General features: G+C 35.1%; 1 protein-coding gene across 2 annotated transcripts in view; it reads right to left on the reverse strand.

Annotated features, from left to right (window-relative positions):
• ASCC3 (activating signal cointegrator 1 complex subunit 3) overlaps positions 1-19,232 on the reverse strand; it is a 248,206-nt gene that overhangs the window by 146,024 nt on the left and 82,950 nt on the right. For both annotated transcript variants that reach the window (XM_056487382.1, XM_056487383.1), the window contains exon 11: positions 9,184-9,348. In XM_056487382.1, the coding sequence (XP_056343357.1) occupies positions 9,184-9,348 (165 nt within the window). The remainder of the gene's footprint in view (positions 1-9,183; positions 9,349-19,232) is intronic.

A 19,232-nucleotide genomic window follows, 5' to 3' on the forward strand; every position in this document is an offset into this window, starting at 1 on the left:
CATTAGTTTGAAAGTATGCACAGTTCCATCTGAAGCAGCATTTCAAGTATTTAAACAATTAACAAGAACACTGCTTAATAACCATGGACATATGTATTTTTACAGCAATTAAATGCTAGATTTTTTTCAAAGATTTATTTTAAAATAAAAACAGTGTTTAGAGAACAGTTACAATTTACTGAGAGTTGCCACTTTCAAAATCTTAGTAAAACAAAGAAAACACTTGATGTCACTGACCTGGCAGTTGACCCTGGAGCTAAGGAACCCACTGAAAACCCTGAATTAAAACTCCACATGACAACTGAAGGTGACAGTTAACACAATCAAGTAATTAAGATTACTAATATATTTAGAGCACACCACTAGACCAGGTTGTTCAGGGCCCCAGAACTTCAAGGGATAGAACATCCACAACTCTGGGAAACCTATTCCAGTACCTCACCACCTTCACAGTCAAGAACATCGTCCTAATATCCAAACTAAACGTACTCTCAGTTTAAAGCCATCCCTCCTTGTCTTATCCTTGCAAAAGTCCCTCTTCAGCTTTCTTGTAAGTACTCTTCAGGTACTGAAAGGTAGTAAGATGACCCAGGCACCTTCATTTCTCAAGGCAGAACACCCCCAGTTCTTTCAGCCTTTCCCCAAGGGGAAGGGACTCCATCCCTCTAATCATCTTATTATGACTAAATCATTCCATCAATTTCCTGAAGTTCTTTCGAGGCCATGCAAACAAAAAAGTCTTTATTCTTTTACCATCTACTTTTTATATTTGCTCACCAAAAAGACATATAATTTATATACATAGATAAAATAATCAAGATGCAAAAAGAGGTACACTTACACTAAAATAAAAAAATGTCTAATAACAATCCCTCCAATTATTTTATGTCCAGATAAAATTCAAACTGTAACTGAACATGTGTTTATTTTGTGCATATCATCACATGCTGATAGAGAATGAGGGGCTTTTACTCTTCTAATTATACATGGCAATATAAAAACAGCAGTGACTAAAACTGTGCTACACTTAAAAAATAAAAAAAACCAAGACTACCTGAATATACAACTATAATACAATTTATTTTTCGCATTTTCTCTGTGATTATAATTCAGTTTCAACTATGTATCTATTATTCATCTAGCTAAGCACTCTAGAAATGATTTTCCATAATGGTTTTTAGAATCTAACACATTTTTATAACAGAGTTCTCTGCATACACTTTTCGACTACCTTTCTGACTTCCTCTTGAAGTGCAAGCACTAACATCTTTTACTTTCAGGTGCTTCTAAAGAACAGCCTTGAAAGTGTACAGATACCTTTTGTAAATACAGATCAGTCAAAAATTAGTATTTTTCAACTACAGGATCACTTATTATTTGATCCTAGAAGTCCCAACTAGAGATTATGTCTTAATATACAAGAAACCATGAACCCACAGTCTTCTCCTGAAATGGGAGTAGAAATTACTGATAACAAATTTAGGATGACAAAGTTCTCTGTTTACATTGCACATTGGTGGCTGTGGTAGGCAGCTAAGTGTCTTTTCTTCACTACTGAAACACAGCCTCTAACATTTCATTTTTTATATGTGTTTAACTACCCCAGTAAAATAATAAGCACCATTTGAAACTTAATGAGGCTTTCCTTGAAAACCTGAACTGACACAGTATCTGCACATCAGGTTCTTTAAAAGCCTTATCATGTTTTTTACTTCTCACTTCCAGAGTAACATCAAACTAGCTTGATGTTACACTGGAAGTGAGAAATAAAATTGCCACTGCTATATTTAATTGACATAGCTAATTAGTATATATAATTTAGAAACATTCTTGATGGCATGTGGAGAATTGACAGCATGTCCACCAGACGCATTCACAGAACACGATTAGCACACCATGAAATTCCATGTATGCAGAAAAAATAATCAGAAGATAGCTATCCAGTATCAATTTCTACACAAGCATCATCTGCATTCATGCTGTACAAATGATAAAGGATCAGGTATGGGAAGTGCCTCTCTGGACTGTAAATTGATCACAGCAAGATCATTTTCTTCCTAATAGGTTTTAAGATTAGGATATCATCTCGTTACATTACAGCCACCACTTGAGAGCATATAGAATGTGCAGAGAGATACCCTTTTATCTGACTTCTAAAGTTCTTCCTGAACTTTGTGATCTTGGCAGCCTTCCCATTTCCATGTATTAAAATATCACATTCACAGAATGAATTACAATCAAGCTGGAAAGCATATCTCTGATTGTTCAACCTGAGCACAGAATTAAGTGAAGCAGACAAGTTTACACATTTTAATCTTTGAAGAATTGTCTGCTGGTTAGAAATCTAATCTGATATTCAGATGACCCAGGATCACTTCAACACACCCTCTGCAGTCAGTCTTTATGCCCTTCAGATGTTCACTAAAGACAAGATATTCAGAAAATTAGACACAAGCATTTCTTAGTTTTTAATGCAGATGTACAAGAAGATGAATTCTTAACTTAGGTTCCTGAATCCCCTGTTAAGTGGTAGTAAGAATGAAGTACTACATATGGGGATTCACATTAGTTATTAGTTGGATATTATCCTACCCACAAAAAAGCTCCATGCTTTACTCTCTCACCAGATCTGTGCTATATATCCAAAACAAAGGAGAAACAGAAATGGAAAAAGAATTGAGTAGGGCTCAGAGCATTAAAAAAAAAAAAAAAAAAAAAAAAAAGAATTAATTTTTTCAAAATTACTAAGCAGAAAGTTTATTAGAATGTTTCATCAGTATTTATATGTTTATTGCTATATTGTTTACGAGTAATGAAAGAGTTAAATTGTCAATAAGTCCACATATGTGCAGTTGTCTAGTTTTAAGAACAGAAATGGAAAAGCAGTAAAATTGCAAAAACCAAAGTACATAGTAAAAATGCAATTACTAATACAGTTTTGAAGATTCTATATAGGACGTTATCTACAACTCACTCTGCACAGAATGCATTTGTTACTAGGCAACCCTCTAGTTAAGTAATTTTATTAGTTTTACTCTGCATCCAATGAACCCTGAAAATACTGTGATCTCAGTCCTCCATTTAGAATATATTTAAAAATCTAGAAAAAATGAAACCATGCAGAAAGCACTATTAGAAGCCATATTATTCTCCCTCAGCTAAATATTAGGTATGCATTACTTTGTCTTAAGAAATTACATTTTGCATATATCTGTTAAGCAATTTCTACACTTGGCACAGTGTCAGTTTTTCCTGACTGACAAAATGCCTTTTCATGCTATGCTTACTGTTTAGTTCCCAAACTAAGAAACAAAAATACCTCTGAAGCTTCCTACAAATGAGTTTCACTGCTTTACCATAATATGAAAGACCACAAAATGTATGAAAATCACTATTATTTTTTAAATTCCACAGGTGAATTACTAAAATGGAAAAACAGTCACCTATCAATATTAAAAAATGAGATGCAGAATGGCTTCCTGACATCCCTTCCATGCACAGTAAGAGAAAAGCTTCTGAAGATTAATTCAAATGTCTGATACATAATATTTCTCCAACAATGGAGATTCGGTTGTGTTTTAAAAAAGTAGTTTTAAAAAAATAATTTTTACACAACTACAAGGTGGTGCAAAAGATAACAAGATAGACCTAGACTCATGTAAGACTCATTAGACATATGGCTGCAAAACATACTGTCTAAAAATAACATCACAGAGTAGCAAGAAAACATGTATTAAATTTATCACAAGCTGATGAACTGTCAGATTTAAAAAGAATGTATAACTGAAAAACAGCCATTAAAAAGGGATTCCTCTAATTGCTAAGCCCAGTGCTATTCAATAATTCTATTGATGATATGCAGTACAAAACAACTGGTGACAAGAAAGGCAGGTGATTGGCAGAATTAATATAACTGATGTGTATGTCAGCCATACAGATAAATCTAGGCTGATAGCACCATTCAAAATAAATTTCTTTTCACTGAGCTCAATCTATAACAGGCCATAGCCACAAAATGAGACACTACTCTCAGGACACATTCTTACAGCCATGTGTTAATCCTGCAGCAACTATAAAAAGGTTTGTTTGAGGATTTAACAAACAGGTACCTGAATGCAAGCTCCCAAGATGTATTAACAAATTAAGTACATGCAGTTCTTAAAGGTATAAAAGGGATTGAACTGCATAATTGAAGGGGATCACTCTATCTCTGTATCTGCCAGAACCAAACTACCACAAAAGTTCTATCTACATCCAGTTTTGCTGACATGTTTTGCAGATACAATCATGAATACAGGAGAGTCCAGTGAGAAAAAGTCCCACAACACTATTGCTTGAAATGGAAAAATTATTGCAGAAGGCTTCAGTAACCTTGTTTTGTTTATCCTTTAATAAAAGATGCTGAGTAACTTGAGTTTATATAAGGAATATCAAAGAGTCAAAAGACTAAAAGAAGTCACTCAATATGAGAACTGAAGAACCAAATGAAATGCCACTGTCAATCTAATCCCAAAAGACCCACATAGGAACTACAGTGGGCTACTACCATGTCACACAAGATATACAGATCTAGGCAGCTGGTTTTATGTCATTAGCTACCAGTTTTGACTCTTTTTTTTAAACTGATCAAATTATCAAAATCAAGAATGGGATTCCAAGCACAAAAAAAACCCCTAATTTGATAACAATTAGACATTTGGATTCAGGTGAGAAACATCTGAACTAGTTTGTCAATGATATTCTAATGAGAGGTAAAAGAGTAAATGAAAGGGACAGAAAAAAAAATAGGTAGAGGAAATAATAAGGCGCTACTGATACTGAAAATGCAAAGGAAACAACATTCCAGCTGAAAGGAAAAGCTCCTTAAATAAGGTAGCACGAGGAAAGCAAGGTCAGAAAGGAAACATGAGAATTTCTAGGGGAAAAACTCCAACATCTCGCTGCCTTTGATCTTCACTTCCCCAACAAGCCCCTCCTTTCTTGGTGAGTAAAAGGTAGAGCACAGGACCTCTCCTAGTTTCTCCATCGCCTGGAGAAGGCATTTCTCATCAATGTATTCCAGGAATCTCCTATATACCTTGTACTGCTGTTATCCCACCTATAGTGTTGATCTAATACAAAAACATAAAGCAACTGAAACTTAAACTTGAAGAATAAGACAGTGCTGAGATATTTGTACATCTAAGATGGCAGCTTTGGTATCCCAAAATCTGAGAAAGCTTTTAATATGGATTTTCTTTTATTTAATTTATCACTCACATATTGAGAGCAGGTACCAAAACTTCTGTATAACTCAAGTATAGTATTCAGTATGCTTTTTTTTTTTTTGTGGAAAAAATACCCATAAGAAGCAAGGAAGTCATCAAAATCTCTGAGTAATTATAAGAAAATACTTCAGTGGCCTGTAAAAACTGTCAATTTTTTTCTTTCAAGCTAATAACATTAGTATATTACAGTAGTGTGGAAAGTTTGATTAAAAAGTTTAAGCATTTCAGTTTAACATCTGCATTATGCTCTGGACTAAAACTTTAAACATCAAAGCTACAAATTGGATTCAAATAAGTTGTTTGATGTTATACCTACAGTATATAACAGAGCTCAGAGCAATTTTCCCACCAAAATGTTTAGCAAAGTCAATTTAAATCACTCGCAAAAACATTCTCTAAAATTTGAAAAGTGCAAACATGCACAAATATGCCCTTCATTCTGCTATGAGTAAAACTGTCAGCAATTCCAATATATATGCTCCTTCCAGGTTTAAATAAAACCTAATTCTAAAAACTGCCATGAGTTAAAATGAGCGTGTTAAAGTCTTACAGTAAGTGGCGTGACTCAGTGTTCATCTGGGGGAAAGTACATCAATCATTCAAGTATTTTGAGGTACAAATTGGGACAGCCCTACTAATGCATCAGAATATTCCTGCTTTAAGAATGCACTTGGATAGCTGTACTTTTACCTCATATCAATATGAATCTTAAAACATTCTTTTCTGGCACAGTTGTAGGCCCAAGTATCTAGTTGAATACTAATTCAAATCCACCATCTTTGTTTCTGTTGTACACCATCTACACACAAAACACCCCTCATACCTCCAACAAGAGAGATGCTTTTTCTCTAAGACCTGGTAACAAACCCCACAAAAGTTAAAAGGCACTACACTATACATCCTGACCTGCACAGGAATCATGATGTCTCATCTAAGCTAGGGAAGTATGATCCAGATGGAACTACAGGTACAATCATTATTAGAGTTGCTATTAGTGATTTATGGAAAAGGTTGAAGTAGTATTCAAAGGAATTTATCACAGCTCTGTTCTAGAAGTGATACAAGAAATGACTGTTCCAGGTCAGATCAAAAATTATACTACTTGAATGCACTGTCTCCTGCAGGAGCCGAAAGTGACAGAACAGAAAGTGGGAAAATGTCAATTATATTTACCAGAATAGATCTGTTCCTACAGCCTCCAGTCTGATCTAGTGACTAATACTCTGCAATGGATTTTTCTTTGAATTACTTGTCCCTCTACTACAAATTCAGAAAAAATAGTCAATATTTTGGATGGCTTAAACCAGTATACAAATCAGGTAATTGATTTCAGCAATTACTGCAGTGCTGTAATTGACATAAGGATATTTCAGATTAATAATGTCCTTAGAGTTTTGGGGTTTTTTTTGTATTTCAAGAAGTGAACAATTCCTCTTATTTCCTGTGTGCATGAATACTGAACAAGTACAATATTTCTATAGATATCAATGAAAAGTAAGTTCTAGAACTACTTTCAGAAAGGCTGGAGAGGATATTGAAATCACTGAAGACAGAAGGACACTCTCCAGGGATGGGCTGAATATCCTAGCTTATTTCTGTGCTCCAGGGACATTTATAAATTTGTATCAAAATACATAAAATGGAATTATGGGCAAGGAAAAAATCAAGGAAATGCAATGATATATTTTCTTCCCCCTCACAAAGTAATATTAAAACATTAGATATGATTTTTTTTTACACTCTGGGCATCTGTAACAGTATTGTCACTAGACTCCAGGGAAATTCTCCTGAAACCAGAAACATTATGTTATCTTTTTTTTTTTTTATTGACTGTAAAAGTTCCAGTAACTTCATAGTTGTGGACGTATACTGCAAGCTTCACAGAACTATGCCTGCAAGCTCAGATGCTGAAGTATAACATTTCAGTGTAATTTTAAAAAGTAATCCTCTCATTATTTGTTTTCATATTAAAAGAAAAAACAAAACAATTGTACAAAACATCTCCTGTTTCTTTGTCCCTGGGCTCGCTAGGAGGCTTGCAATTTGAAATACTTTTGTCGGTAATTGTTTTTTACAGGCCGGTCATAAAAAATTCTACAAGTAACTTTGCTTTCTTTTTAGGTGTGGGTTTTTCTAGCATATCTTTATACTGTGAATTTTCCCTTTCCTAAGCTACCTACTTGTAAAGATACATATGGGTCTCCATTAATGTCTTTCTTATCAAATTAGAATAAATAAGGTGGTGAGATGGTCAGTTTCAAGATTTGTGTATTGGTTTATTTCCCAACTGTTTCACTTAAGGTTGGGTTACAAATTGGTAGCCTCAGCTCCAGATGAGCTAAATTCCAACTCTGTAGGTAAAATAAAACTTGAAATCCTAGGAGATTAAAACACCCTTTTTTAAAAGAGCTATTTTTTTTAATGAGTGAAGAAGCAAGATACTGCTATATTACAATAAAAGAAAGCACTAAAGATAGGATTCAGATCCCAAGACATAATTACCCCAGATTTTATATTCCTTAACTTACCTGCACAGGCTTGACAGACACAAAAGGGAAAGTTCTATGAGAGATTTGTGTTCAAGCAAAGCAGAAATGGAATGCCAAGCTGAGTAATGTAGGACAGAAAAAATGGTTCTCAACATCTATTTTGGACAGCTGAAGCCTATTTTACAAGTCTTACAAAATTTCACAGTAAGAAATGAATAAGTCTTGCAATCTGACATGAAGAAAATTGTTATCATGGTCACTGCTAAAACCTTAGATGCTTTACTATAAAGACATCTAAGGAAAACAAGGTTATCAAAACCATTTAAGAAAGAAAATATAACATCAAACAGCTAAAGTCTAGTGCCTTTGAGGTAGTCTAAATTTAGGTTCTTCTAAAGACTTGTTACTTATATTGTTCTTTATACTGGAACTTTACACTTTCTGTACCAGATTAGAGCAGACATCCATTTCATTCTGTTCTCAGCAGAGTTGGAAGCGGATGATTCAAAAAGCCTTAACAAGGTTAGTGTAGCCTTACCAAGAAAAAAAAGCATCTTGAAAGCAAAAAGGCTTAAACATTTAACATGCTACAAACAGAGCCATAAAAATAACACTTTGATTTTAATTTGTTACAGATTACTTTTATGGATAGAGTTTTGTTCTTCATGAAAAAAAAAATTCACTCTATCCTCCCTCTTCCCATTATTTATTTATCCTAAATCTTGCCTTTTTATTCCTCCCCAAATTCCATGTTTTATTTTACTTGTAAAAGCACATCTCGCCATTGAGACCAATCTTATTTATTGCCTAGCTCTGAATTCTTCTTTTGTACAAGATTAAAGAAAAAAAATTCCTTTTCTCTTTTTTTTTCCATTGCAAATCTTGGTATTTAGAAAATACCACTAAATCATAGGGAAAAACAAAAGAACCATTTATGCTAGACTAAAAATTATGTAGTATTTTTCTCCCAATGCTGAAAGTTTTACCTAGATTTAAGACACTATTCTTAATTAAAACAAAAAAGAAATTCTTGTAGGAAAATTGCTAATTGAAAATGAGCATTCCTGGCAAGAAAATAATTTCAATTTTGGTTGTGTTAAAATATTAGCCTGATTATTTTTGCTTAAAAATGTTTAATTTTCATGTTACTTGTACAATAGACTAAATTAGGCAAGTAAGTTATAAGTAAAGAAACAGCACGGTAATAAAATACACATCTTAGGAATCTGATAGTTGATATAATACAGAAAGGAAGGTAGAAGGCAAAAAAAATTTGGAGTTCCTAATAGGAAGCTTTAAAACAGAGCAGCTGCAAAATAAAATTGTAAAATGCCTAAGCATTCCTATTTAATTGTCTAAGCATGCTACCCTTTACAGTGATGTCTATCTATTCTTGACCAAAACGAGTTTGAAGATTTCTCTCTTACCTGTCGTAAAGTACGTGCCACTATACTTTCGAGTACTGGTCCTCTGTCTTCATGCAGTAGATGAACTTCATCAAGAATCAAGAGTTTTACCAGCTGAGAGAGGGCTACATCACCAACACTTTTCCTTGTCACTACATCCCATTTCTCTGGAGTAGTCACAAGCATCTAGTAGAGCAGAAAAAGAAAATTAAGTATACACAAATTTACAAAAATATAGTAATTTAACATACAGCAGAGTAAATGCAATGTAGAACTTAGAGTTCTTTTAAGTTTTACCTACTTTATATATGGTGTCAACAGTTTGCTGCATATGTGTTGGATGGCCATTAGTAGGATATAGTATGGAAAACTAAATGGAAATATCAACTAACTTCAAGCTACTGTGCCACATTCATATAAGTTTTCCACATGAAAACATTGAAACAGCTATTCAGAATGAACTACTTACATAATCATTTAATGGTTGTGTTTCACTAAAATAATCTGTGATAAAATATTTCTAACCTTCTTCACAGCACAGTAAACAATTCAGACCCTCTCCTTATAGCCAAGTTTGACTTGATAGTTCCCAGTTCCCTGTGAAATGCATTCTCCCTAAGGCATACTTTCAAGTTGTACATTTTGATATCTTGATCCTTGATATATTGATAAAACAGATTTAACAACTTCCAAACTTTATTGTTTCATGTAGATATGTCAGGTCATTTCTCCAGCCTGTCAAAGTTCCTCTGTATGACAGCACAATCCTCAGGTATATCAGCCACTCCTTACTGTCTGCTCAGTCACCCATACATCAACAAGCTTCTTTATGAGGATCTTAGAAAACACTATCAAAGGCTTCACCAAAATTGAGGCAGACAATATCCACTGCTTTTCCCATATCTACCCAACCAGCTATTTCTTGTTAGAAATTTATCCAGCTGGCCAAGCATGACTTCCCCTTGGTGAAGCCAACCACACTACTCACGACAGGATTTTCTTGTCTTCATGTATCTGTAAACTGTTCTAAGATTAGCTGATCCATCACTTTCCCACATGAGGCTGACCAGCCAGGCATTCCATGGGTCCTACTTCTTGCCCTTGTTGAAGACAGGAGTGACATTTGCCTTTCTCCAGTCTTTGGTCACTTCTCCCAGTTACAATGGCTGATTAAAGATCATCACGAGTGACCCTGCAATGGCAGGAGCCAGCTTTCTCAGCTTTTGTGGATTCAAATCAATCAGATTATGGATATATGCATCCCCTGTTCTCTTAAGACCTGACCTTCTTCCACCAAGGGTACATTTTACTTGCTCCACACTTTCTCCCAGTGCTGGCCTTGCTAGTAAAGACTGAGGCAAAGAAGGCATTCATTATCTCAGCCTCTTCTGTGTCCTGTGCCATTCACAGGCCTCCAGCCTCATTCAGCAACAGATTGCCCTTAGTCTTCCTTTGTTGCCTATCCTGTTTTCTTTGATATTCCTGACCAGATTTGATTTTGTCTGGGTTTCAGCTTTCCTAACTTCAGTCCTGGATGGTCAGACAATGTCCCTGTATCCCTCCCAGACCATGTCCTTGCTCCCACACTCCGTATGCATGATTCCTCTTTGTACGCGACCTGGCACAACTTGTTCATTGGGCCAAGCTCCAATTCATTCATTTTTGCTGAAGTTCCTATTCACTGGGATGGACCACTCTTGAACTTGGAAGAATATTAACCAGCTTTCTTGGTTTCTTGAAATCTCCCTTCCCTCCAGGACCTTATCACATGGGACTTTTCCAAGCAAATCTCTGAAGTGGCTAAATTCTGCTCTCCTGAAGTCCAGGGTTGTGATCTGTTCTTCCTCCTCCTCATGATGCTGAACTCCAACATCTCATTGTTCCTATGGTCAAGTCTACCTTCAATCTTGACACCTCAAACGAGTTCCTCCTTGTTTATGAGGTACAGCAAAACACCTTTCCTCCAAGAACTATCTATAGAGGAGAAAGCTCTTATCAGTGCACCCCAGGACCCTCCTGGAATGCTTGTGCTGATGTTGCTTTCAAAATATGAAAAAAAGGTTTCTTACAAAACACGTTTATGAATACTTTTTATTCTCTTTGTCTTCTCCACAAGATACATTCTCATAGTATTTATTTATTCTCAGAAAAAATATTTTTCCTTACACTCTCACACAACATTGTTCCAGTCCAATTATTTTACCATCAGAATATATCAGTCTTTACTAATTACCAAGATTACTCCTGAAGACACTTTGTGATATTACAGAAAGAAGATTTTCATTTCCTGCAACATTTAAAACTTTACACATGAAAGACTCACTGAGTCACTTTTATCTCAGAGAGTGGTAGTATCCAGGGGGTATTTTCATGGTTTGTTTAAATATTACTGGGTGCATTTTGTTAGCAAAATAGAGATTTTTCAAATGCTTGTACAAAATAGTAGGTGTAAAAATGTATGTCCATAATTTATGTACTGAAATGTAACACTACTACAGATGCAGCTGTTAGCATTTTAAAATGAGCCATATCAACCACAAAATATTAGCAGCTGTACTTCCACAGAACATTAATTAGCAAACAGTGAGGAAATATATTTAGCAATGCATATTAAGGTGTTAAGGTGTGAAATACTACAAATGCAAGCTACTTAGCTAATTTGCTAAATCTAAATTGACAACTTTCAGATCACAGCTTTTTTTAATGTCAGTCATGTTATCAGGATATATATTTAAAATTGTATCATTAATTCTTCTGTTTCTCAGTGATGACTAAATATCCATCATAATGGTGTTTTACTTTGATCTTCCTTTAAAATAGCAATGTATGCAAAGCATTGACCTGAATTAAAAGCTATAGTAAATGAAACAGTGCATCAAGTAAGAAAAGAGATCTCCAGAGAATATTTTGCTAGAGAATATTACACTTATTTTTCAGACAGAAATCATAGTTGAGGAAAGAAATTCTCAAAAATCCCACCCAAACAGATCAGCTTTGTAGTTGCAACTTATAAATTGAATTCAAATATATAAAATTTTATTTAAAAATATCAGCTAAAAGAAATTGTTAACAGCAAAGACTACAGTATTATGAGTCATCTCACTTTCAGCTTTAACTGCAGTAGTGGCATTTCTTTTTATAATTAATTTTCAGAGACAATATATTTTATCCTTGAAGTTTTAAAATCAAAACTCAGATTCAGGAAAAGGATTCTGCTTTTTGTTTGGGGGCAAGAGAAGGACACAGAAACCAAATATTAAAAAATACCTTAATTATTTTTTTCTTTTACATGGACTTGAGTGCTCAGCACACTAAGAAGTGAGTTGTTTAAATTGCTATTTCACCACTTCACCTCTTTCAGTATTGAAATAGCTAGAATATAAAGTGTCACATTTGTTTAATGAACTGCAACTCATGCAAGATATTTCAATCTGGTTTTTGTATTAGGATATGGCTGAATAGAAATGGGTTAACTGTCAATATTTTACTGTCAAGTTAAGTTTCCCTACACACACACTTCTCTTTTCCCAATGTTTTTTTTTTTATTATCATTTGTTATTCCACTTTTTCTGTTAGGGAAACATGGGCTTTTTACAAAGTCTTCAGTCTTAAATGTGCACTGCCACTCAATTTTAGTATTACACCAAATGAACTACCTGTTTAAAAGAAATAATCAAAATATTTCAACTCAAAATTATTTTATTTAGCTTTGGGGTTATTTAAAATATCCTTAGATGGTTTTACATAATTTTCAGGTAGAAACTAAAAAAAATAATGAATTATTTCACTTTGAAAAATTATGTCAAAAGGGACAACACTAGCTGATAACTTCAACATCAATTTACAAAATTTCAAGAAATGGTGGAAATGCATTTTTCTATAATTGCATGATTTCCTAATTATTTTTGTCAGGTTCTCCTCAGTCCCCTTTGAAGCCAGATTTCATGGTAAAAGGAAGTTACATTTTCACCACAGTTTCAGAAGATCAACATGTTGAAATGCTGGGGTTTGTCATTGTTTGGGGGCTTTCTTAATCTGAAAACATTTACTGTCTTACTAAAATCATTTGATCTTCCATTATTTTCTACAACATTAATTTCTAGCAGTTGGCACAGCCTTGAAGGTTTGTGTTTTCAATAGCTTATTCTCAACTCTTTGAATTTCTTTGCTACTTTTCAGTTCTCTCAAACACATTTTGCCTATGACTAATATCTGTTTTCTGCTTAAATAATTAGGACACACACTCTGAGCCTAGGAAAAACTGTGCTAATCCCCTCAAATTTTCACTCCCAGAGGTCCAAACCACATATGAAAATACTTCAGAAGAAACTACATAAACTTAATAATAACATGCCATAGTACAAAATTCACTGCTTCTAAGTTCTTCAAGACCGTTTTTGAGAATATTTTTTCTGTCTTTAGCCACTTCAGCCTTTGTCTGTCACTCATTTGACCTGTTTTCCCTTTCATATAGATAACAATAAATCAAAACTCAGACACACACCCTTACCCCCAACTTTCTGCCTACTATAATTGCCATAAAATAATCAGAAAAGACCTGGATCACTCTTCCAATGTGCTAGATATCACCAAACCAGGTAAAAAGGATTGGTTGACTCAGATCTCAGCTTAAACATCAACTAGGATGATAAGAAAAAGTCCCATACTCTGTGCTTGAGGATGTTGTATTTTAATATCTGGTTACACAGATTTATATAACATAAAAGTAGAAAAGTACTTTCAAGTATCTTGTACTGAGACTGGGTATTCATTCCAACAATAAGGTTGCATGCTGCCATACTGAAAACAGAGCAGCAGCAGTACAATGCCTTTACTCTGCACAAGATGCAAATATGGGTTCCTTTTTTTTATATCAAAATAGTGAAACCATAAAATAGAATGGTATACGCACATGCTTTCAAATATTTGACATATAAGTTTGAATTGATATTATTATACATGCTGAGCATTAGAATCTATCATTCCTTCTAGAAAGAGACCCTAGGATAAGGTCAAGATTATAATGAACAAATCCAGAGAAAAAATTGTGGATGTCAAATGATCGCAGTAATAAAGGTTGTATGTTATGGGAAGTTTCCAAAATGAAATTATCTTCCCAAAGCTGGATCAAGATCCAAAAACGTCATAACCATTTGTCACCTCACAACTGCAGCACAAAAGAGATATTTTTGTATTTAACATACCTATATAAAAGCACTACTTCTTTGAAACCATCAGAATTATGATAAATAATCAGCAAATATTCCATTTATTTTATACTTCTCTGTGAAGTTCACAAAGCATGGATTAACTCTGCAAGATAGACATGTTTCTACTACAGTTTCATCCTTTATTTGCTTTATCCTCTTAACAGCCACTTCTTTTTCATTTTTCATTAACATTTCTTTGTACTTTTCCCACTTTCTATTAAGTAACTCTCAACATAACAGTATCCTTAGGAAAGAAAAAAGAAAACTGAATCTTATTATACAAAAGCCACTCTGATGCCTGTGGCTACATGAGCATCTGTTCTCTAAAGGCTTCCTCCTGTGCTCCTCCTGCTCAGTGACCAATGATGCTGGAGTTCCTCACTTGCTTATTAGCACAAAACAGTCTCATTGAAGACATGACAGCCAAAAATAAGGGGAGCCAAAAACAGCTAAAACATAACCTGAATTAACTGAAATATTTATTACACACTGGAAAATGCATGCTAGGTATTTCAGAAATTTGCCTTTTGACAACATAAAACTATGATTAGATACAACTGGAAAGAATTTTATCATTTGCAGATTAAAATGAATTCTCTTACTAAAATTAAATGCAAAAAAATCAAGTATCATTCAAAATAGGGGAATTCAGTGAACTTGCAGACATAAGTGTTTTCTGAAGTGGCTTGGTGCTGGAGAAGAAAATTTCAAGTCCCAATTCATTAGTGTGTATACATCCGTGCTGGTTTTGCATGAAAGGAGGAGGAGCACAGACACACACAGGGGTTTTTCCTCGATGAGAACTTCCTCTGCGGGTTGCAGGGACCAATTGGAAAGCTGAGTCAATAATTGACAGCCTGCCAAACCAACTCAAAGTTACTTCGCCTCCATGAATCACATCAGTAAAAGTGAAAAACGCTCTCTTTAACTTCGGGGTGTCGAGCAGGTAACAAGTGGCCCGGCCTGGCCGGGCAGGGGGCTCGGGAGCCACTGGGGCCTTCCCCGTTTTCAGCCAGGGGCCCTGATGGCTTGGGGAGAGAAACAGAGAGAAAAAGAGACAGAGAAGCCTTTGCCACCGCTCAAAGCGGCTGTGGGAGGTGAAGCCTTCCCCAGTGCGGCCTGAAAATCCTTGGCATGGCTCCAGCATGGCCTGGCCCAGCTCCTTCACCTTCTGTGAGCAATTTTAACCCTTCCAGTGCTCGCTGAGACTGCAGATCTCCTGACCTCCCTTGAATGAGAGGAATAGAGCAGAAAGTACACTAAAGTCAGTGAAGTAAGAGCCAAGCATCCAGATGGGAAGAGATTGAGGAGACACCATAAAGATACTGGCTGAAAAACCATTTTGTAAGCTATGGGGTGGACTGGACTACACTGAAAATTCCTTAAATTGTAGAGAAATATATGGGGGGGTTCAAATGTTTGAGAAAAGGATCCTTTGCCCTGAAAGAATGGGGGTCTCTGTTCTGGAGACTGGAAAGTTGCACAGAGATGGAAAAAGAGATGAAGAGAACTTTTGCCTTTGAACCACTTGCCCTTAAAAGTTAATACCCCAAGAGATTTTTTGACACAACCCATAACACAACTCTGAAAAGACTGTGAAGATGGGAGGACTTCTATGATTTGCAGATTTTCCCAGGCAGACGCAAATTGTGAAAGTGAAGACAATCCCTTTGGCCAAAACAAGAAGGAACTACTCTCTCCAGAGTGAACTGAAATGGTTATTTGAGTGAGAGACTGACTGAAGTGTGTCTGTATGTTGTTGTTAAGAAATGTGGAAGCTGGGGGGGAGGAGAGAGTGATCTGGAAATCTTATTCTGAATTTCTTATTTTCTGTGTTTATTAGTAAATTTCTTCTTTATACCCTTTTAAGTTTTAGGCCTGCCTTGGTTTTGCTTCTAAATCCTATCTCAAAGAGAAATTGACTATATTAAAATTGGCAAGTCTAAATTAAAACAAGACAACAGTTAAAGAAAAAACATAGCATAAGTACAAAAGCCCTAAGGATCCAATAGCTTTGGAAGGCATGGAAGCAGCCCCTTTCTATGTTCACTTGTAGTAAATTTGTCTCCACCACAGTGATTCACTATGAATGGATAAATAATAAAAAATTCTGCTTTAGCACTGTTGCTTTATTGTTACTGTCCAAAGACACTTTCTCTAAGATCTACTTCTGTCGATTTCCATTAGTAGAAGTTCCTTGTCTTTATTGTTTTCACCTTGCTACTGGTCTTCTCTATGGTCCTGCTCCTTTACACACATCTACAGCTTCCCCTTACCTCATCCTAGAGGAAGCTTTGCTCAGTCACAGCCAGCACTCCTCATCTTCTGACAGCTTTCTGGCAAGGAGGCATGGGCAACCTACACAGTTTACTCAATTCATGCTGTAACTATTTATCTTTGTGGTTTGTTCTGGCAGGGAACTCACTGCATGATCTTAAGTTCTGCAAAAATGGAGACACATAAAACTGCACACAGCTACACACATCCACCCAGAGCAGACACTCATTGGAATGCAGCATTTTCTGCAATTCTGTAGGCAGGGTTGCTATTCTGGGGCTTCATATGATTTGAAAATATTTCCCTTCTAATAAGTTACACTTTGGAGTTTCTCACAGTTTTTAATATTACATAGCTGATATCACACCCCATGAGGGACACATTACCAGTTTGGCACTCTTTGAGGCAAAACTCCATCAAAACATATTACAAGAGCAGCAACCTGCAAGTCATTTTCATAATGTTGGTTTTATTCCTCTTTTTATTGCACTCTTACTCTGTGATTTATTCAAGCATTTAAAAAAAGCTCATGTGAGCTGGAGCTCAGTCAGGGAGTGGAATAAACATACAGAAAGTAGAGGGCAGCAATTCAAAACAAGAATCTGAGGTAGGAAGTAATAAATAATGAATACAAGTATTTTGCTCTTCACAGATCAGAAACAACCATCTGATGCTGTGTTTAACACAGTTAAAACAGAATTATGTTTCTAGTACAACAGATTACTTACCGTACAAAAGTATGCAGATGAGCAGTATGCCCATGTAGTTGAGCAGATGATGTTCTAACAAATCTGAATATGTATTTGTGGTCCAAAGTAATGTCAGTACAAGACCATACATACACACACATATATATGCCTCTTAGAAACATTTAATAATTTGACTACACTTACAAGAAGTATCAACATAAAAGACTGAGTTTGTCATGCTAGGAAGACTTACAAAAGAGGTGCATTATATCCATGTATATTAGAAGCAATTACTAAGTCACCAGAGCTAACAGCAATTGTCAATCAACAACAGAAATCAACAAGGGATTGTAACAGTTGTCACTCAGAACTAAAATATCCAATGACTTTTTAACTGAAGAACATAACTTTGTTCAGCATGTTTTATTTTATAATTAGTCCTAGGAACACACAATGATTTCATTCCTTTACAGAATCCAGGTATTCCCCCTAATGAAAAGGCAACTAATTGACAATGCATCAGCACACTGACTTAGCAGAGTGAGATACTTATGACACATTCTGTTGAATAGATTTTTTTCAACATTACTTTATTTGTTGCATACTCAGTTTATAATTATGACTAACAGATTTAAGTTGTATGCGAAGATTTAAAATTTTATGCTTTCAGCACAGTCCTGGATGCCCCAGAGATTACAAAATTCATTTAGAAGTTCCAGTATTACTTTTAGATCTCAATACAACAGACTCTGACACAGTAAAAATAAACTGGATAAGACAGTATAACTAGTGATTTCCTTTTGTTGTTAATGTGAAAGCCCCTTACCTTAAGTTGTTTATAGTCTTACTAAAAGAATATGGACTAGTTTTCATGTGGAGTAATTACATTAATCTGAGATGAAACTACAGAAAACAACATATACTAGAATCACAATAGTTGTACTGAGCAATAGGACATGAGCACCTGCTCTCTGTGTTCTTTTGTTCCTCATGACAAAACAGTCTGTTTAAAGTCAGTACAAACCTTCCTTTAAAAACCACAGCAAGAAAGAACAGCCTGCACAATTTTGTGAAATGAATATCTTATATTGTAAGATATATAATTAGCTACTCAGACTTCAAGTTTAAATAATGATCTAAATGTTTTAAACGAGTTTGATCCAAAACATCACCCTCTTTTCCTCTTTGCTGTTAATCAGCTCACCAATTATAGTTTTACTAACCTCTGATATACTACTGTCAGGTCTGATTGATGCCAAAAGCTCCCTTAATCAAATCTGACAACTTTGAGCAAGTGCCTGTCTCTTGAGACACTGCATCCAGCCTGCTTGTTTTCAAATCTTCCCAATGTTATTTTGCATTTCCTTCTCCTCTAGCCTCTTTTTCATATCTAACAAGATACAACAGAATAACAACAAAATATGACTGTAGAATACATTTGTATGTTTTTATATGTCATTATATATGATATAGTTGTATATAATTATAGCATTACTTGGGATAAGATTTTTAGTTTGTTGAAGAATTTACAAGGAAAAACTAAGAACAAGGAGATTTTCTGGAAATTGAAGTTTCTGAGAAACACAATATTGGTCCTTTCTTGGTGGTTTTGTTTGATAATTGTGGGTTTGTAAGGGGTTTTTTTTTTTTTCCTTTTTCTTTTATTTTTTCATAGCTGCAAGGAAAACAGTTTCAAAGTCATTGCTCCTCTGTTCTACAAGGAAACTTTAGGCTCTGGTTGCACAGCTTCAGGAGACAAAGATAAAAGACTACCTCAGCTCCCAGATTTTTCAATTTATTTATACTGGTATGCTTTTAAGACTCATCACAGGGGTCCCTCTGTATCTCATTAACTGTAAATATTTAAAAGGTTCAGAATAACTTTTGTTGACTT

The sequence above is a fragment of the Oenanthe melanoleuca genome, chromosome 3, assembly GCF_029582105.1.
Source record: "Oenanthe melanoleuca isolate GR-GAL-2019-014 chromosome 3, OMel1.0, whole genome shotgun sequence".
In the NCBI taxonomy this organism is placed as follows: Eukaryota; Metazoa; Chordata; class Aves; order Passeriformes; family Muscicapidae; genus Oenanthe; species Oenanthe melanoleuca.